At 38.9% G+C, this 20,829-nt stretch overlaps 3 protein-coding genes across 5 annotated transcripts in view; 1 reads left to right on the forward strand and 2 right to left on the reverse strand.

Moving 5' to 3' along the window:
- The window catches only part of LOC126370948 (elongation factor-like GTPase 1), a 133,802-nt gene extending 129,119 nt beyond the window's left edge, over positions 1 to 4,683 (forward strand). Inside the window, exons 10-11 of the mRNA XM_050016090.1 lie at positions 1,140 to 1,324; positions 2,567 to 4,683. Of these exons, the coding sequence (XP_049872047.1) occupies positions 1,140 to 1,324; positions 2,567 to 2,755 (374 nt within the window). The 3' untranslated portion in view covers positions 2,756 to 4,683. The remainder of the gene's footprint in view (positions 1 to 1,139; positions 1,325 to 2,566) is intronic.
- Positions 1 to 20,829, reverse strand: part of LOC126370988 (hemicentin-2-like) — a 540,644-nt gene that overhangs the window by 436,943 nt on the left and 82,872 nt on the right. The window lies entirely within an intron of this gene.
- LOC126370964 (uncharacterized) overlaps positions 5,073 to 20,829 on the reverse strand; it is a 112,072-nt gene continuing 96,315 nt past the window's right edge. For 2 of the 3 annotated variants that reach the window (XM_050016134.1, XM_050016136.1), the window contains 7 exons: positions 19,530 to 19,687; positions 17,973 to 18,076; positions 13,180 to 13,380; positions 12,323 to 12,458; positions 11,540 to 11,715; positions 10,543 to 10,671; positions 5,073 to 10,239 (listed from right to left, as the gene is read on the reverse strand). In XM_050016134.1, coding sequence (XP_049872091.1) covers positions 10,135 to 10,239; positions 10,543 to 10,671; positions 11,540 to 11,715; positions 12,323 to 12,458; positions 13,180 to 13,380; positions 17,973 to 18,076; positions 19,530 to 19,687 — 1,009 coding nt within the window. In that variant the 3' untranslated portion in view covers positions 5,073 to 10,134. The remainder of the gene's footprint in view (positions 10,240 to 10,542; positions 10,672 to 11,539; positions 11,716 to 12,322; positions 12,459 to 13,179; positions 13,381 to 17,972; positions 18,077 to 19,529; positions 19,688 to 20,829) is intronic. The other variant, XM_050016135.1, reaches the window with a different exon arrangement.

The following is a 20,829-nucleotide window of genomic DNA, read 5'->3' on the forward strand; positions in this document are numbered from 1 at the left end:
TTATTTTTAAATCACTAGAAACTTTTAAATGTTTCATCTAATTTGATCACACGAAGTACTAACTTGCAGAATATATTTAAATCCAGTCTGTTTATTCAGAATACTTACGTTATGGTGTCCATTAAGTCATTGAATACTTATACGTGTTGTATCCCATGCTTAACATGTAACCACTTACGATTACGATAAGCTATATCGTTTCTTTTTATCGGTAGCCACAAATATGCGTCCAAATTCCAAACGAAGTTAGCAATTATGTGTGTTTCCCGTTACCAAATGATATCTTTTTTCTTCCACATTCTTGGCGAGTTCAAGTTCAAATAGACGTCTAAAGTTGCGCCGTGCGGCGTAATTAGTTTACTCTCGACTTTGTCTCGTGTTGTTAAGGTTGTGAATGTTAGAAACGTTTCAAATGTGCGGGAATGTAAGTCGGCGACTGTACATGTACTGGGCACACAACAACAAAAAGCTCCCTTATTTACTGGGCAAATAGGAGCGCTCGCGACGTGACGAATGCGACCGGATGCACGCCATGGCCGGAAGCCCCCACTTTCATCTCAAAATGGCCGCAACGAATCTGTAAAAAGCAAGGAATTTTTCTACGCGGCTGCCCACTGAATATTTTGTCAACCCGATGACAGCACGAAGCGAACTTTTTTATCTCATCGGTTTTTACCGGCCGCCGACCACATCGCGTGCAAACTGTTATTTGATAGTCAATCACCTTTTGCACAGCAGGCGGATAACTTGTTGACTACCAGCCTGTGTACAGATTTCATTGATGGAACGCTGTCAAGGTCATTATCACATCTGTCAATGAATTACCTTCCGTAGGTCCATTTTCATTTTCAAATTATGAGAAATCCTAATTATATCATTGACCATATTAAGACCATATAATGACCATTCTTTAAAAAAAATTGCGGTCTACATTCTCGTGCAACCAGCGCGCGTGTATGAAACGATTGATGAATGTGGAAGAAAGAATAAAAGTAGGTGTCTACATCAGGATCGACGGAAAGGTCTTTGCTTACTCCGGAAGGAATTAGGCCTAAGTTATTGTAGTCTACACCGTTTAGAAAGTTTTCACCACGTTACCTTATTTCAAAATGTAAAAAGAACTTCTCTTTTCTTTCCAGGCAAGCTGTACGCGGCTCTAGGCCGACGCGGAGGGAGGGTGGTGGCCAGTGACTTGCAGAGCGGCTCAGCGTCCTTTAGGGTCAAAGCTCTACTACCAGTCGCGGAGAGCTTCAAGTTTGCGCTAGAACTTCGGACTCATACTTCAGGTCTCGCCGCGCCGCAGCTTGTGTTCAGCCATTGGGAGGCAAGTAACAAAAAATTAAATAGCCTAATGTACTTCCTAATACAACAACCTAATTCTTATCATGTGGGTTGTGAGGTGGATTACCAACCTCATATTGATAATAACCCTGACACCAGCCAATCCTGGTATCATTGAACCGCCAAAGGCCCCTGACATGGCTCATTTAACAACTACATACTTACATCAGTAAGTAGTACCCGGGACCAACGGCTTAACGTGGCTTCCGAAGCACGGATCATCTTACATTCGGACAATCGGGTCGGACTACAACATTAGGTATTCGCAAGTGCATCCATATAAACCGGAAGATGCGTACTTAGGTACGGTCACGAGCATTAATATGTATACACTTTGGTACCATGTCACATTAACTTTTTTGACAAATTGAACTGTAAGTCTCACTAAATGTCAAATATTTAAGTGCGACAGAGTCCTAAAGTGGGTACATTATATTGCTCATGACTGTACATGTGAAGAATTGGTGAACTCTGAGCAGTGGTCAATCTTTGGTGTGATGGGTAATGACGACTTCTGGTCTGATCTTCAATATACAGGACTGAAACATACGTACCTATAAAAGTGACTCATTTCATCATTTCATGAGAATATTTTTTACACCATCTGTATCCTACCGCTATGATGCTGCTATATTACAATTAACAAAATGAGTACCTATGCTATTAATACTCATCAGGCACTTTATCTTCATAGAACAAGAGGCACTATATTTGATAAAGAGAAAACTGTATCGAAAAGTCTAACTCGGACAGGATATCATTCCGCATCTTTTGTCAAGCCGTAAAAAATATACTGTTATTAATGTCAAATTAATTATTAATGGCAGAATGCAAGAGGGAAACCACTGCTCTATTTTTCCCTAAAAAGTAGCATGAAGCGTGGCTCTTAACCCAACTGGGCACCCTCAGGCCTGTTGTCTTAAACGTTGTACCGGATGAGAACCTTCAGCGCACCCATTTGTCCGGCCAAGTAGTTAATGCCATCTGCGGCAAATCTACAATAAGTCACGTAAAAGTGGCTCTTAAATTAGTGATGATGAATGTCAAATTGTTACAGTCATTTGTGATCGAGAATCCTTTACCACCCCGGCCACGCTATATATTTTTACCACGTTCATGCAATGGTGTAAATAAGCCGATTTTACCCAGATAGTTTCGATAACTGATAACATAACGCCTATAGGTACATAAAACGACTTAAACTTTATCCTATTATTTCTTCCAGGTGATAGACATTGACCCGTTCTGGCGTCCCCGCACGGAAGAGGAGTTGCTCCACTGGGGCGAGAAATGGGACGGGATCAACCGCGCTAAGGCGTACATGGACTCTGTGCGCGCGCGCAAGGGACTGGCCACTGACAAACAACTCGTTCAGCACGCTGAGAAACAGAGGACGCTATCCAAGAACAAATAAACTGCAAACTATCTGTTTGTTTTATAATACTTAGACAAAATTAAGTCACAAAGAGAAAATAGATAGAAAAATAAACTCGCTCGTCCCACCTGGACAAGAGTTGCAGGTTCAAATCTTGATTCAGATATTTTTGATCTATTTTGTCTTTTTAAAATAAACTAGAAAATAAAATGTTTTCACGCCATTTGCCTTGTTATAACAACATATTTACGGCACATCTATTAGAACATGGTCAGAATATACAATTTGAAGCAAAGTGATTTATATTACCAGACAGGCGTTGTAGATTTAGAAGCATTTCTGCATTATTACTACAGTTTTGACCTTTGTTCTTCCGGATATGTGATATAAAAGACAGTTCTTTTGAACGTCACAACACAGACAGGAAAATTATCAATGACAACTCATTTTATAAGTATAATATCGCTATATACAGTAAATCCTCACTCAGAATAAACCATGGCTGGGACCATGCCGCTGCCCTGGGGCCTGTTTAATAATACTTACAATAGTAAATTACAATGACAATTTGATGTACATTGCGGAGTGTGTGATCAGGAATATTTTGCAGTTTCATATTACCTACGTAATGAACACCAAATTGTCGTTGTAATTTACAATTGTATGTTTTATGAAGCAGGCCCCTGGTCTTAATGTATAACGAACAATACTTTTTGCGAAAAAAATTACAGATTTAAGGGCCCTATATCACCGGATACCATGACGCTTTAGGATCATAATAAGGATAATAGATATCACATGTTCTTCCAAAACAGTTGTTGTACAGTCAGAAGCAAATAGCTGATGAAAGTCAAGGTATACCTATAGTTAGCAACATCCACAATGTCCAATAATTAGGGATATTCACTTTGTGAAAAATCACTTTGGTTTGCCTAGTTTGGTTAGGACACTACAGGCTGATCACCTGATTGTCCGAAAGTAAGATGATCCGTGCTTCGGAAGGCACGTTAAGCCGTTGGTCCCGGTTACTATTTACTGATGTAAGTGAGTAATCGTTACATGAGCCATGTCAGAGGCCTTTGGCGGCTCAATTATAACCCTGACACCAGGGTTGATGAGGTTGGTATTTTACCTCACAACCCACACGTTAAGAAGAAGGGATATTCAAGGTGGCCGTATAGATAGTAACACTCTAAGTGACCAAAAACATCGGCACAACAGGCGTGTTCAAAAAGTTGACGACAACCTAATCCAGATTCACGAGACGCTTACAATGTCAAATAGTTCGGCTCAATTATGTCGTCGTAAATATGACAACACTCACTGCGCCAATGTTATCCAAGCAGTCAAGTCAGTTTAAACATATGGGGACGATTAGGTTGTTACCAACTTTTTGAACATGCAGGTTGTGCTGATGTTATTTCTCACTTAGTGTTACTATCTATACGGCCGCCTACTAGTGTTACTATTTGCTTCTGACTGTACTTCAGAAGGTCTTTTAGCTTCAAGAAAGCCTCTTCCTGTGGTTGGCTCGAAAGCCATTCTACATTTTTTGTAGTAATTGTCTTTATTGATGTGGTGATATCAGTCGTATTTTGAATTAATTTTGACATATTATATTATCCCTCTTATTAGCCAGTTAATTACTTTAATTTATGAATTACTCGTACTAAGGAGATAAATTAGTACACAAATGGCGATAGGGATTGGACATAAAGATTTTTTTATTAAAATTATCCGGACTTTTTGCTATGGAATTTAGCATTGGCGCCATCTAGCGGATTTTATGCCTAAAAGGTTCGAACCCATTTCGATTAATTGGTTGTAAGTATTCTGATTTAGTTGATAAAGTAACGAGGATGTTACTATTTGTCGTTACCTATTACTTGTTTTCTTATTCAAGTAGTTTATGATTTGTAATGGAATTGTATTGTTTTTATTTTTTATTATAATTAATAAATATTGTATGAATTGTTTTTTTTCTTCATCCATTAAACTAAGCAAGCAACGTTATCTGTTATACTTGTACAATATAACATACTCAGCCCATATTTTGGTATAAACTTCATAGAAACTACCAAAAGCTATCCCTCTATCAAAATAAATTTTACAGACTTTTTTTCTTTTTTTAATGTATTAAAATTATTTTTTTGGAGTGGTACCGCTTTTTGTTTTCTTTTGACAAAAGGCAATTACAAAAATACAACAGCCATTTTAATTAAATTTCTAAACATAACTCTTTGGTTCCTTCAAGTTTTGAAATTGGAACGAAAGATACACACACAGCGCAGCTGGTAACTTTAGGCTCCTTCGAAGGAGAAGGTGCTTGTATGACGGCTTCAATAAAACAACAACGTTCAATTAACTCATCTGTCTATTATTTACATTAAACAACAAACAAACATAATTCGAAACAAATATACAAAAAACGTCAGATAATCAAACAAATACTAACAATTCCTACGCAGTAGAAATAACATAATTTATTATAGACCCACATTTACGCGGTACATTCCATTTTTGTATATGAGCAAAGGAAAGGGCCCACCGAACATTAATTCCACATCTACCATATTATAACAGTTGAATCACTTGCACGAACAAAAATTGTATCGAAATTATTATCAAGAGGCAAACTTGTGCATCAACAGATCCATCGACCAATCAACAGACTACATAACATAGCATCACTCGGTATCCCCGAAAGGGTGGGAAGAATGTATACTTGTATAGTGTATACACCCATTCCTCGCCAGATGTTTTGGTCCCATGTAATGGGGGCGAGCCTATTGCCGTTCACTGGGAACAAATCCTAGAAACCAAGTGATATCAATTATGTATGATCCTTTTTTTTTGACGTGACTTATTGTAGATTTGCCGCAGATGGCATTAACTACTTGGCCGGACAAATGGGGAGCGCTGAAGGCTCTCACCCGGTACAACGTTTAAGACAACAGGCCTGAGGGTGCCCAGTCGGGCGCGAAACTCGGCTCAGGGCGTCGTCTGAGGAAAAATATTTGAAAGAATTAATCGACCCCAGTCTATGTATGATCCAAACTTCCTACTTGATTCTAACTCATAAAGTTGAATCTGATTTAGAACCTAAGACAGGATTCGAACCGGACACTACGATGTGAGTCACGCGTTTGTCGAACTCTATCAAGGATGCTAGAATGAAGTATGACACGAAGCAGCATTTCATTTGATGCAGAGGCATATTAAATTCACATTTCTTGGATCAATGATAAATGTACCAATTAATCATAGAACACTGGTGAATAATGTAAAGAATATAACTGAAATGTTTATTTTTATTATTAAAAGATTTGAGTGCGTCTGACCGTGGTCATGGGTCGTGATCCAGCCTGGTGTTAAGCGATATGACTGATATATATGGCTAAACGTACTTACCAGATGATTTGGCGCACGCGTAACCCTTCGCTTTTTTTAAAACTCACCATGACACACACAGAATTTTCTGAAAACTGAATAGTTCGTGCAAATGACCCAAATACTACGGAAATAAACAAGATACAGCCACCAAATCACCATATTTCAATCTTAAACTACTAATTAAAACAACTCATACACTGTACCTTAATTCATGGTAATAAAATGCATTTTTACATTAACCACCTACGTCCGCATGTCACTGGCTTTAACCTATTGCACGAATAAAGAATCGGTTACATATGATGAAATAACATTTACTATCTTACAAAAATATTAATAATTTACATGTATTTAAATTAAAATAACGTGATCCTACCTAATACTAACTATTGTACAAACCTCACTAAATCAAGTGTATATCTATACGGGCATCTGTCACACAGATATCGCTTCGTAATTTAATAAATAAACAAAATCACAATAAATTCGATATAACAAAATCACTTTATTGCACAGGAAAAGGTCCTTATATGTACTAAACAGGCCTATTAAAACTCCTTGGGGGGGTTAAAAATGACACACGGAAGCAATTCACCTAAAAACAATATTCCAATTTGACACTTGCGCATATAAAAGTGCGCAATGTCAAGAAATGTCAAATAACACTATTGTTTCTCAGTGAATTGCTATGCGCACTGCTTGATTGTTTGCATTACGCACTTACTTTTATATGCGCAAATGTCAAATTGCAATATTGCTATTTTATATGAATTGCTTTTTAACCCCCCGGTCTTCTATCTTTTATTGCATTTTATGCGTATAGTGCATCAAACATGTAATAAATTGTAAATAATACGTTAATTAGTCAGAATGCCCGTACAAAGCGTACACTCTTAAATAAAACTAACTACCGTCTGATATCTCGATTAGTCTAATATTTTGTCTTTGGCAATAATCAATGACGAAATGTTCACATCTGGCATTGGAAGTGGTGGAGTGGAAAGTAACTAGTTTATATTTTTTTAAATAAGTACCTAATAAAAGAAACATCTGCGTCTCCAAAATTAAATGTAAATCAAATTTGTTCCATATCCTGCTCCGATTGATTGACGGGAAGCCTGTGCCCAGCAGGGACATATGTAGGCTGTATTTATGTTATGTTGCTTCTCCACTGTACCACTTACAATCTCATGTAAACGCATAACGCAACTCAACTCCCGCTTCTATCCTGCTCATACGACAGCCAAATGTTTACAACAACTGAAAGAGACAGCTATATACATTTCAGAATGTTCATGTCAATTTTCTCACTTGTTCATATAGTTCCGTCCTTTTCACTCGTAGCGAGAAGTGTTTGCGATAATTTAAGTTAGGAATAAGGTACAAAGGCCCAGTTCGTTGAGAAATCAATAGGAGTGTTCTCACACTTTGGCACTGATGGTAACCTAGCAACGAGATTAGGCCATTTTGGATCTATATTGTTTATTGTGCAATATCACTAAATTGTTGAAGCTGAAATACTAAATATAGGTAAAAATATATCTTACTTTGAAATAGTCATAAATAACAAAAATACCTCTAATTAGGATTAAAGATGTATTGATATTAAATATTATGATGTCCAATATATATGCACAATAAACAATAAAAATCTTCACATGTAAGGTAACAAACTACATAATTACGATACCAAAATATATCAATGGATACAATGCATTGCAACATCAACTCTTAATATATCGACATAAGAATGTAAATGTAATAATTCTCCTAATAGAAATAATATATTCAAACAAATAGCGGCAACGAATCATAAACATCGGCATGATAATAGAATTGCTGCGAAGTGAAACTAACTATATCTATCTCCCTCGCACTCATACAGGGTAACTACTGAGTGACTAAGAGCAATATAGTTTAGCGCTTACCTGAGCGAATGTTACAAAGTTTAAACTGTCAATGCAACAATAACATATAAATACAACTACCCGTTTTCCATGAAGCACGTGAAAATTACAAAGAATAAATATTCAAGTAAATTGGTAACCAAAACGACAGATAATAATTACAAATCTCAATAAACACAAAATAAGTACTACTATACATAAACCTCTTAGAATTGAAAAGAATCCCTTGAGTTTTACCGAAGACTAGAACAATAAAATTATCATAATATACTTTACATTTTCCGTATAACTTGACTATGATTATAAAGGATACCAGTAAAATATACGTAATCGTTTAAGTTCTCGTCTACTCATCTTGAAGAAAATGTACTAAACGAAAACAACGATAACCAAATTTCATGTTTAACTATATCGTTCTCCGTCGCACTCGTAAAGAAACGAAAGAGAACATGGATTGTCACTTATTGCGTTTTTGCAAGTTATTCAAATGCTAATTGGGAGGATTTCCCGATTTCACTCTACATCTATTGCTTCCGCAGTTTTGACTGCCCAATAAAACTTTTACAGATACCTACATTATGATTATGACAAAACATTTTTTTTTGCGTGACGCTTGTGTTTAATGGGAGATTAGAAATAATAAAGATGGTATGTGTCGGTATTCCAAACAAATAAGGTACAATTAATCGAATTTTATGTTTTATTTTTAAGGTTTCCATAACCAGTCCATAGCCAGTCTCCTTAAGGACCACAAACGCTTGACTAATCAAATGAAACTCTAGTAATTCATAGTGTCTAATCTCCACACACAAATCGCACAAAAATAATACCGTATATGTCTGGGATTAATGATAAAACAATGTCATACGAATTGGCAAGATATTGGAAACAATTTGGCAAACGAGCTTGGACTAACAACGGTTTCCCATTCCCATATTGTCATTATTTCATCTATCTTCCGCACTTGTCTTCGCCGAATATTTGAACCACACTACAGATGTAACCTATTCATAAACTTATAAAATTGGAGAAGTTTCTTTTTTGGTTTGGGAAATTTTGGCCTAACGTATATTGAGCATTTTTGTATCAACTCACTGTTGTCACGAAGATAACATAGTTAGAGTCAGATCAAAATGCCAAATAACGATATGAATGTAATCTCTTTAAAAAAAAAGGTCGATTTAATATGAAAAGTTTTAAGTGATCAATTTCTCTTTGAGCCAAATTACATGAGAGCTAATTTCAAATATTCGGCTAACAGCCCCACCACGACCGAGGAATGTTGGTTTAAAATATCCTAACTAGCACCACTGCCTGAATCACATTCACAATCATATACGCTCAGAAGAAAACTTTGGTACCTGTCATACAAATCGCCTCAACGATTTGAGCGAGAATCAGGTGAGAATGCACGGTACCGCCCTCGAACTTACTCAATTGTGACTATGACGATGTCTAACATCTAAAGTCGAGATAAATACTTTACTTTGGCTCGGTCGTGAAGATAAAAATTATATTAGGTAAATTCAATGGCAAAAAATGTAGTGTTTTAAGTTACATGACAATTTATAAACTTTAATTTACCAAAAAAGCAACTAAAATGAACATTTTCTTTTCTTCTTGGCTACCAGGTAACTTTTGAGCCAACCAAGCCTAAGCAAAGTTAAAATCTCGGCCTACATCCATAATCCTTAGCCTAACTGTGTTTGACACATATAATATGACGTAGTACGTTGCCTTATAGACGCACGACTGACTCCCACGATATTTATGTACAATGACGATCACATTTATACTTATCTGTACATTAAGGGACATAGTAACTTTGGACTTTTCCTAAACGGTCTTTTTAGCTTCTAAAACATCAAATTCATTACTAATAAGTTGACAAGTTAACATAGAATGCTCACGAATTCAAGTTCTGGAGACTTGAAATTGCATCATGGTATCATAAGAAACACTAAAATGGAATCTAGTTAGCACGTTTCTATTTTCTAGATCATTCTTCACACAACCAAATACGAGAATGGTAGCGATGAGTCTGATTACCTTGAAATGCACGAGATACATATAGATGGTAAAGTAAATAAACTAAGCAGTCTGTTGTCACTGAGCGCGCTAACTGAAGGCGGTCTCGTTGGGAACATCCACATTGTAGGGGGCGCCACCGTGCGCCATATCTGTCAGTATGACGCCTGATAGCGCCTCCAGAGATTGTCGAACCTGTAAGTAGAATAAATGGACGTGACAGTAAGAGTTAGAACGAATAGAGTGTTTAGATGCCGCCATTGGCATTGCCGTTATCTGAGAAGTGCTCAGGAAGACCAAGCAGTGAGCCTTTGGCACCCATACTTGGTCATATTCCATACAAAATCAACAACCGCCTGGAACTTCGCTTCTGTGAATCTTTATTATAAACCAAGTAAGAATCTCGAAAAAAAGTCTAAAACCTAAGGGGCTCGGTGTTTAGGAGTTATTCCTAACTCACTGTCCGGAAATTTCCTATTTAGTCATAAGGTTACCGACCTTAGTGAGCAACAGCAGGTTGGTGGAGAGGAATGCATGCAGTTCCGATGCGGCTCGGCCGTGCAGCCGCGTCCGCCACCGCATCAGCTCCATGTACAACTCCTCACCAGATAACTTTAATAGCTCCTCCTGTAATAGGCACGAAAGGTTTGAAATTAGTACTAACAGAATGTAACATCTTAAGTGGTGAAGGGTATTAGTCATACTGAACAACGTGGGTCAATTCTGTATCTTCAGATGGGAAGTGGCATGTTTCTGACAACAAAATATAACATAATTTTATTTCACTCACGCCCATAATCAATCGTCTGGCAAAACCTTAATTCACCAGAAAACAAATAGCCACACGCGGTATTCAAGTCACAATTGGTGTGATTTCATGACCAATGAAGTGGCAATTTACTAACCTATTGCTTTATATTAAAGAGTATTTCTATTTCTATTAACATAACATAAACAACCTATATACGTCCCATTGCCGGACACAGACCTCCCCTCAATCAACTGGAAGGGGTATGGAGCATAATCCACAATGCTGCTCCACTACTGCGGGTTCCGTGTGGGTTCCATGCTTCAGAAGACACGTTAAGCCGTTAATCCCGGCATTCCAACCCATGAGACCTCCACCAACCCGCTTATATTATAGTTTTAATTCTGCCTGCTGTACCTGCTGCAGCAGCAGCGCCTGGCAGGCGTCGAGCTGCCTGCTAACAGCTGGTAAGGTACATCATGCTGTAGTACATACCTGCGGCCGCGAGCGAGACTCGTACAGACGGTAGGCCAGCAGCAGCAGCGCGCCCAGTATCAGCGCCTGGCAGGCGCCGAGCTGCCTGCTAGCAGCTGGTAAGGTACATCATGCTATAGTACATACCTAGGGCTGAGAGCGCACCTCGTACAGGCGGTAGGCCAGCAACAGCAGCGCGCCCAGCAGCTGCACCTGCCAGGCGCCGAGCTGCCTGCAAGAAACTGGTGGAGTTCATCATGGTGTAATACATACCTGCGGTTGCGAGCGCGCCTCGTACAGGCGGTAGGCCAGCAGCAGCGCAGAAGCCGCCAGCAGCAGCAGCGCGGCCAGCAGCAGCGCCTGCCACGCACCCGGCGTGCGGCGCGGCGCCGAGCTGCCCGTCAGCAACGCCGGCTGGATCACCGCCGCGCCCGCTGGGAGCAACGGAACTGTTTTACATTAGGTAACTGTATTTTCAACAAACAATAAGGTTTTATTTAAAGTCGTAAGGCCCAATCATCATCATCCCTAGCGATGTCCCGTTTTTGACAGAGAGCTCACCTAACCTTGACAGTTCCGGTTTTTTTATGACTTCCTGTCTCAAAATCAGGTCAAACACGCCCAATGTTCTTCTAAAATCCAAACCACATTGTTTAACTATTGTGTCTTTCTTACGAGGGCTTTTTTTTTGCAAAAGAGGGTTTTGTGGGTCTTACGAGTTTAATGTTCCTACGCACTCTTAATATTATCATATCACTCTCGAGTTTCAACAAAATATTTCATGAAGTGATATAAGTATGAATTAAAAAGTAAAAGTTCGTTGGAGAAATAAACTTATAATTGGCTCGAAGATCGGATAACTTTTGGAAAGAGTGGAATATTTTAGTGGGAATATAAAAAGCCTACTAAGCCTTCTAAAACTATTGGAAGAACACTTTTTGCACTGCAATATTTTCTACAGAAGTCCAGATTCAGTTCGCCACTTTTGACATAACACCTCATTAAGCTTACTAATAGTTTTATAAAGTCTAATAGGAAGTAAATAGTAATACACACCAGTTGAGATAATGGCTTCTGGTTCCCGCTTGACGGGCGGAGTCTTGGAGTCGTGCTGGTCCGCGCCGCCAGAGCTGCTGTCATCCTCCGGGGAGTACTCTGACGCGTCCAACTCTATCTCTGATGCGCGGAGCTCCTGTAACAGGAGGGGCAGCTCTTTATACCCAGCATATAGAAATACTCGTGTGTATGATGGTAGGTTAAGATCAGATCAGTGTCACCAACAGCAGTCTAAACCGGCATTCGAGGTACGTACCGTGATAGCTATCTACGTAGATACGACAAATAACGCAGGCATCGACCAATGCGCAATGCACGCAGCGTCAAGAACTCAAAGAAGAACCGTCTCTTTGTGTGCTAAGGGACAGTTATGCAGTTGTACTATGCATTTGTGCCGATCACAGTGCCCTGGTGTACGCACTGCTGGGCCAATATCATAGTACCTCGCCCCATTGCTTTCTCCCTGCCTCCTCACTCTTTCTCAAAATATTTTACATCCATAAAGAGTTCTGGAGGGTTATAATGGCCACATCGAAGCAATATATCTAAGAAAGCAATATTGCAATTTGACATTTGCGCATATAAAAGTAACCGTGCAATGCAAACAAATGTCAAATAGCAATATGGTTACTTTAACCGCCCAGTTCCTCAACACTTTGTGGTTATTCCACTAATATTACACTATTCCTCCGAAAATCGTTCTTCTTCTATCGTGTGGATTGTGAGGTGGAGTACCAACCGCATCAACCCTGGTGTCAGGATTATTATTGAGCCGCTAAAGGCCCCTGACATGACATGTTATCCTTCTGCGAGATGTACATCGTCATCTGGCTGTACTGGCAGAACAATAAGGTTACCTGGCTTGGTTTAGGCGCGGCTAGTTCGGGCGCGCGGCTGGCCTTCCACACATGCGTCATGAGCTTGTAGGTGGAGTCCCGCGACAGCAGCGAGCCAAACACGTGGCGCTCGTCTCGCGTGCACACGCCCACCGCGTTCGGAATGATGCGCGCCACCTTCTCCTTCGTGATGCGGAGCACAGAGGTGATTGGTATGAGGAGCTGGAACAAGAAATGTGATAAAAATGTTTTAATAACTGGTGTGGAGTAGAGTCACTGTGGTTCTGTGTTTCGAAGCCCAGTGCTGGACTTGCACCAATGAGTTAGTCATTAATTTATCTCAAGTGCAATTTTCACTAACACAGTTGGCTCGAACATTATACACAGCGATACGGCTCACCTATAACGTTGGTCTAAGAGAAAGCGCGGTGAGGTGTAGGTACATAATTCATCTTGCAATGGATGTACCTCTAACTACGCTATTGGGATATAGTCGTGAGCTTATGTCATGTTAAAAAGTGGAACTCAGTGGAAGAGTGGGGACGTGTTTACTCAGCAATGGGATACAATCTAGAGCATCCAGAGAAAAAAAATGTAGGGGAAATGTATATCTAAATGTATATACATATAATATCTTAACAGGCACACAAGCGTAAGCCTAACAGTACGTCTACTGTGACGTTTACTGCTGGCTATTAAGATATTTATGGTACATTTTCATATTATTGACGAATTAAGTTGCAAAAAACGAGCCTCCCTAAAAGTAACGTACCTACTAAATATATTATTTCCGTTCTGCGTACAATTCCAAGTGATAATTTCAAAAGTTGTGCGAAAACTTAGCGAGGACACTCAGAGTGAATATTAATGTTTAAGACGGGTCTCCGCATTAGCACCCAACTTGAAATTACAGGGAGCAAGTTCTAGCACTTCAGTTTAGTTACTAGGTCAGACTATCTGAAACTGGAACTAACTTTGTCGAGAAGCAACCTTTGTGTGCAGCGATTAATTAAGTCGATCGCCAAATGTGTCCTGAGTTGGATTCTCAATGTAGTCAATTTAGGAAATTAATTAAGTTATCTAAGTATTGGCCACCTATTCAGTACTTTATTTTCATAAGCCTTGTGGTTGAATAAAAAGTGGAAAATAAAAGTTGGTTAGGGACTGTCACGCTAGCACTTACGCGTTAGGCAACCAACGGTAAAAATGAGATTTTTGTATAGAATTATCGGGGTGTGATATTAGCTTCATTCTGTCTGATTAATACGATTGGCTTGAGCGCTCAATGAAAGTAAGAAGCACGCGCGGTGTAAGGATACTAAACGGATTAGGATTAAGATGGCGGCCGAACTTGTTTGACCCCAAATAACGTACGGTCTACTTAACATCGATATACTTAGGATATTGATTCCGTGTTAAATGACCACCTTTGTAGTCCAATGGTGAGATACCACGACTAACCAAACCAAACGTTCCATGTTCGAAGCCCAACAAAAGCTTATTTTAGGAAGCGATTTTTTCCTTTTTCTGTTTAGTCTGATTAATTATGTCCGGACTTGGACTTGGACTGTTGAGGAGCTCGGTCTGCGATTGACGAAGTTAGGCAACTTTCGCAAAGACCGGTCATAGGATGGGTGACCACAAAAAAAAAGTTTTCATCTCGAGCTCCTCCGTGCTTCGGAGGGCACGTTAAGCCGTTGGTCCTGGCTGCATTAGCAGTCGTTAATAACCATCAATCCGCACTGGGCCCGCGTGATGGTTTAAGGCCCGATCTCCCTATCCATCCATAGGGAAGGCCCGTGCCCCAGCAGTGGGGACGTTAATGGGCTGATGATGATGATTTGAAATCTATCTTTCATTTCTTTTTCGCAATATTTACATTGTTAAACGTGAAAAAAAAATTTTTAATTTAGGTACGTAGGTACCTGCTAAAACAAGGACATTGTGGGCCCACGCTAGTAGGAACGGGTCAATGACTTGGTTGTTTTATTACTTTAATAGCTCAAAACGTATTTAACCTAAAACCTAAACTGCTCTACTTAAAAGTAATTGAATGGGTCCACCTCAAACTAATTGACACACATTTTCGTGTCATCATCATCAGCTCATTAACGTCCCCACTGCCTGGGCACGGGCCTTCCCTATGGATGGATAGGGAGATCGGGCCTTAAACCATCACGCGGGCTCAGTGCGGATTGGTGGTTATTAACGACTGCTAATGCAGCCGGGACAAACGGCTTAACGTGCCTTCCGAAGCACGGAGTAGCTCGAGATGAAAACTTTTTTTTTTGTGGTCACCCATCCTATGACCGGCCTTTGCGAAAGATGCTTTACTTCAACAATCGCAGATCGAGCGCGTTTACCGCTGCGCCACCGAGCTCCTCACATTTTCGTGTAGGTACTTAAATATCCTCAACAAACAGTATAGGTTAGAAACTTAAAATGCAAAGGAAACACCTTATAATTAATTTCATGCTAAAACTCCGTAAGGTACAAAAAGTTCTAAGGTTAGATTACAATCGCGAACTGTTTGACATAATAACATTCGCCTTAGTTTGTATGCGGGTTTTTCTATTCATCATCACCATCTCCCTAGCGTTCTCCCGTTTTTACAGAACCCGCTTACCTAACCTGCAGATTTCCAGTTTTTTACAGAAGCTACTGCTTGTCTGACCTTTCAACCCGCGAAGGAAAAACTAGTCCAATATAGGTTAAGTCACATACCTCCGAAATGCATTTCTCGGGAATGTGGGTACGTGATAATCATTTATGAACCAAACATTAATTCGAATACAAATTCTAAAATCATTGGGTTAGGCGTATGCTGGGATTCAAACCTGCGACCTCAAAGTGAGTGAGTGAGTGTTGAGTGAGTAAGCGGGTCTTTATAATAACTACACTATATTAAGAAACTCGATCGTTTGACAGGATTTGAAATCTACATAACAACTGATATTTAAGATTTAAGAGTTCAAGATTTACTTCTATGTATGGTTTCTATGTATGTTATCTTTATGTATTAAAATAGTGCAATAATTGCAAAGCATTTCTGTGTGATACGTACAAGTAAAGCCACTCAATCATTGTGGTGCACGCTACGCACACTAACTAGGTATAGTAAACGTTATTCCAGCTCCATACGTGGTGTGGACGTGTGTCTAAGTGATTGATCTCTCTTATATTTTCACATACTACCGCTTTTAAGGTATCCGTAAGTTTTAATGGGCGAATCGGACTCTGTAGTCCAGTGGTTGAGTGGTTGATTGATATGAAGCACATATGAAGGTCCAGGTTTCATCCCACATAACAGAAATCAGTTTCCCTGGTTTGGTTAGGATATTGCAGGCTGATCACCCGATTGTCGGAAAGTAAGATGTTTTTTGCTTCGGAGGGCACATCAAGCAGTCGGTCCCTGTTTACTTAAGTAAATATGTAGTCGATATATGAGCCATCCCAGGGGCCTTTGACGGCTCAATAGCCGGCAGAAAAATAAATAAAGCAAAAAAAAGCTAAGTAAATTTATATTTCTGCGCAGAATAGAAATTAATTTGTTCAAGATACGAAGACACCAATCACTAATACGCTATAGCTCAATAAAACGACGTTAATAGAGCTTAAATTCTCTTACTAGCACGTTTACCATCATTATTAGTTACTGCTGTGACTTTATGGCCATAAACGTGTTACGGTTTTATGGCGAAACGTAATGGACTGATAAAACTGAGTACAAGTACACGATGATATATTGATGATGCATGTAAATATGATAGTGTTTATTTTGCGTTGTTTTTCCGGAGGCCTTTTTTATTTTAAAAAAGAGCGCGTTCCATTCGTGAATGAATAAATGAACGAAAAAGATTGAATGTTTCACGCTCACGGAACGCGCGTTTCAACGCATGCCGAACGAGAAATATGAATCTGCATATTAAATCTATCAATATAGTTACATTTAGCAGGTACAAGTTGTCTTCTAACAACATCTGGCACCGATAAATCTAATAAAATACCGATTTGCTTGGCGGAAGTTTACGGAAAGAAAAGCGGCATATTTTATAAAATACTAGTTACATTTGATAAGAAAACGACAACTTTACAATAATTGTGATGCACAAATCAATAAAAAAAAGATAAAGAAAAGAAAAAAATATATAAAATCGTCATCCCCTTAGCATCATCCTGTTTTTTACAGGGTCCGCCTACCTAACCTGAAGGTTTGACAGGTCCGATTTTTTACAGAAGCGACTGCCTGTCTGACCTTCCAACCCGCGAAGGGAATACAAGCCCCATACAGGTTAGGTCACATACCTCCGAAGATGTATTTCTCGGGAATGTGTGTTTCATCACGATGTTTTCGTTCACCGCTGAGCACGTGATAATCATTAAAAAATATAAAAGACAAAATAAGGAAGGTATAATCTCTTTGATCAATTTATAATAAATATAAAAATACATACATACATATTGTGATTGGAAAACAATGTTATGTCGCGTCACCTGTGGTGCCTCTTTGTTTATGTCATGGTAATATTTTTTTTCTATTCGTGATGTCATTTATATCCAATACTTAATTTATAAGTATTTTGTAAAGGAAAACACCTTGAGGAAACCCACATTCCTGAGAAATGCATTTTCGAATGTATGTGACCTAACCTGTATTGGGCTGGTTTTCCCTTCGCGGGTTGGAACTTTGGAAGGTCAGACGGGCAGTCGCTTTTGTAAAAACCGGACCTGTCAAATCTTCAGGTTAGGTAAGCGGACCCTGTGAAAATGGGACAATGCTAGTAGGGATGAGTTAATTTATTTTATATTCTTACCTTAGTAACGTATCCGAAAACATTTGAGTAGAAGGCGAAGTAGTTCTTGGTAATGTACAAGTGACCTTGCAACAGGAGGTCTCCGACCAAGGCGCAGGAATAGTCTGCAAAGGAAACAATAATTAGCAGCATAAATTTAAAAATTATAACATAAGCTGGGATATAGTCGTGATATCCAATGGAGAAGTCAGAGGTACGATAAGGTGCAAAAGTCCAATCAATTTTTTCCAAAGTAATAAATTAACTGGTTGCACTTAAGACCTCCTGGTTACATATCGTTTCTATAATAGATCAAAAACACCTACTTACAAAAATATAAATTTTATAATTATGACAACTAATGGTTCATAATTTCACCACTGTTAGAAATAATTCGCTGGGTTCAGTGACTGCACTTTGCTCTTTGATTATACATCCATCACAAGATGAACTGAATACCCACACCTCACCGAATTTTCTGTTAGACCAACGTCATAGATGGTAAACCATATCGCCTTCTATTATGGACTATGATTTTTTTTTTAATTCCTTATAGACGAGTCAAAAAATCCCCATTACGTTCAGGAGTTCCTATTTTTTTTATTTTTTACTACGTTGTAGGCGCGATTAATGTAGGGACATCTATGACAAATTACAGCTCCCTTTTACTAAGAGTCTCTGAGTTAAGCGGACAGACAGACATGGCATACCACGGAACCCTAACAACCTTGAATAAATTTAGATTCTCGAGTATTCTCAACATTAACATTAGAATAGATACAAAGAAACCACATTTATGCCATGTGTTATGGTAATATTTTTTAGAACCTCAACAACCTACAAACTACAATTCACCTAATAAATATTCCTCATTTTCATAAGAATAAACGTGTGATTTACAAGTGACACTTCATGTTTTAGCACTGGTTACGATATGATGTGAATACAAGAACGTTGTCTTTAATTTTGTACCGGGTGAGAGCCCTTAGCACTCCCAATTTTTCCGACCAAGTAGTTAATGCCATTTGCGGCAAACCTACAATAAGTCACGTCAAAAAAAAATACAACAACGATCTTATTAATGAATAGGGTATATATAATGTATCTAACTGCCCGTGAGTATTGTAAGTGAGGTTTCATGTTAGCTCGATGACGCGCTGGAAAAATACGAATACACTACAAGAATGCTGACTTAGTATCGAGGACGTTATGTGTAAACTATTACAAACACATATCTATCACAATAATAATTGTCGGTTGAAGATCACATAGCCAATCACAACTGAACCCGCAAAAGTAAGTGCTATTTACAACTGAGCACCTCGGGCCCTGCCTCTCCTGTCTACTACATCTCTCGGGAGGAAGACAGTAAGAGCATAGTAAAGAGAGGAGATAATAAGAGCGGTTGATGGTATAGAGGGAGATATTAAGAGAGGAAGTATTATTGATTGATTGATTGAAGACAGTAAGAAAATCCCTGACTTGGATTAGACCTGCAGGAAGTGTCGTCGGAACTTCTTCTGGAGCGCTTTGCTGCGAAGTGGTTAGAGAGGGAGACAGTAAGAGAGTGAGACTTACAATTGAGCACGCGCTCCTCGGGTCCGACCTGTGGGAAGTGTCGCTGGAACTTCTTCTGGCGCGCCTTGCTGGGTTGCTTGCCGTCCGCGGTGTCGCTCGTTGCCAGCGCCGATACGCGCACCGACGGCGCCGACCCTGAGAGCGGCTTTACTGCATGCCTGGAGACAATAAATACGACAAAATATTAATCGTCATCATCATCATGAAACTAATAATAATGAACAGGACCCACTCTTTTATTATGGGTCAAACTTTCATCTAAGTGGCGGAAAGAAGAATTCGCAGTGAGTAAGTATGTCTATTCAAATTGGTTGATCCCAAATCAGCCCTCCTTTGTAAGAGTCCATTAAATACACCTTAAACAGCTAAAGATCTATTAGGTACACTTATAATTTACTGACTAAAGACTTCTGAAGATCTATGTTGACCATTCACTTGGACCTAGCAACAGGTCGCTAAACCTTTACAGATACCTAATCAATTATATAATGACCCAAGAAAAGGCACTAAGCTAGAAAGCAACTGCAACAAGAACTGTGACTATAGTCCTGTGGTACACCGGCTTGCTTTCCAAACGGTGAACGCCGCGGTACCGGACTTGTACCAATGAGTTATTAATTTATCTACCTTAAACGCAGTTTTCAAGAACACAGTTGGCTCGACCATTACAGACGGCGATACGGCTCACCACATATCACGTTGGTCTAACAAAAAACTCGGTGAGGCGGGTGCTTAGTTCATCCTACAATAGATGTATCTCTGACTACCCCATTGAGATATAGTCGTGGGCTGATGTTATGTATTAATAACTATTGTTTCGTGGATAAAGCTGAAGTCATTTTATGTAGTAATTAAAACGCCGGTGTTATTAATGCACCTTGTGTGAGTCAGTTACAATACAATAGATTTGTGCTTCACTGACGTCTCTTAATAGTTCATATTTCCCTTGCCTCTTGTACTTTCTCATTACGATAATGAAGAGTTACATTTTTTTTTTCTATTTTGCTTTATTTTCCTGTCTTGTTAAATTGTCGTTGAAAAAGTCTTCTAATATATAAGTAATATTTAATAAATCTACAAATAATAAAAATATAAACCATTCATCCCAGGCTGCAATTACGTACCCTAACTTAAGTAAGTACCTACATACACAAAAACCTTACAAAAGCGAGATACTCAAAACTTTTTACATTTTTAAAGCACTTTTTTATAATTTACTAGAGATATTTTTAATAAACTGCTTAATATATTAAAAGAAGAAAAAAATACAAATTCTTTATTAAAAAAAATAACTTCTAAT

Source organism: Pectinophora gossypiella, chromosome 11 (genome assembly GCF_024362695.1).
Source record: "Pectinophora gossypiella chromosome 11, ilPecGoss1.1, whole genome shotgun sequence".
NCBI classification, from domain to species: Eukaryota; Metazoa; Arthropoda; class Insecta; order Lepidoptera; family Gelechiidae; genus Pectinophora; species Pectinophora gossypiella.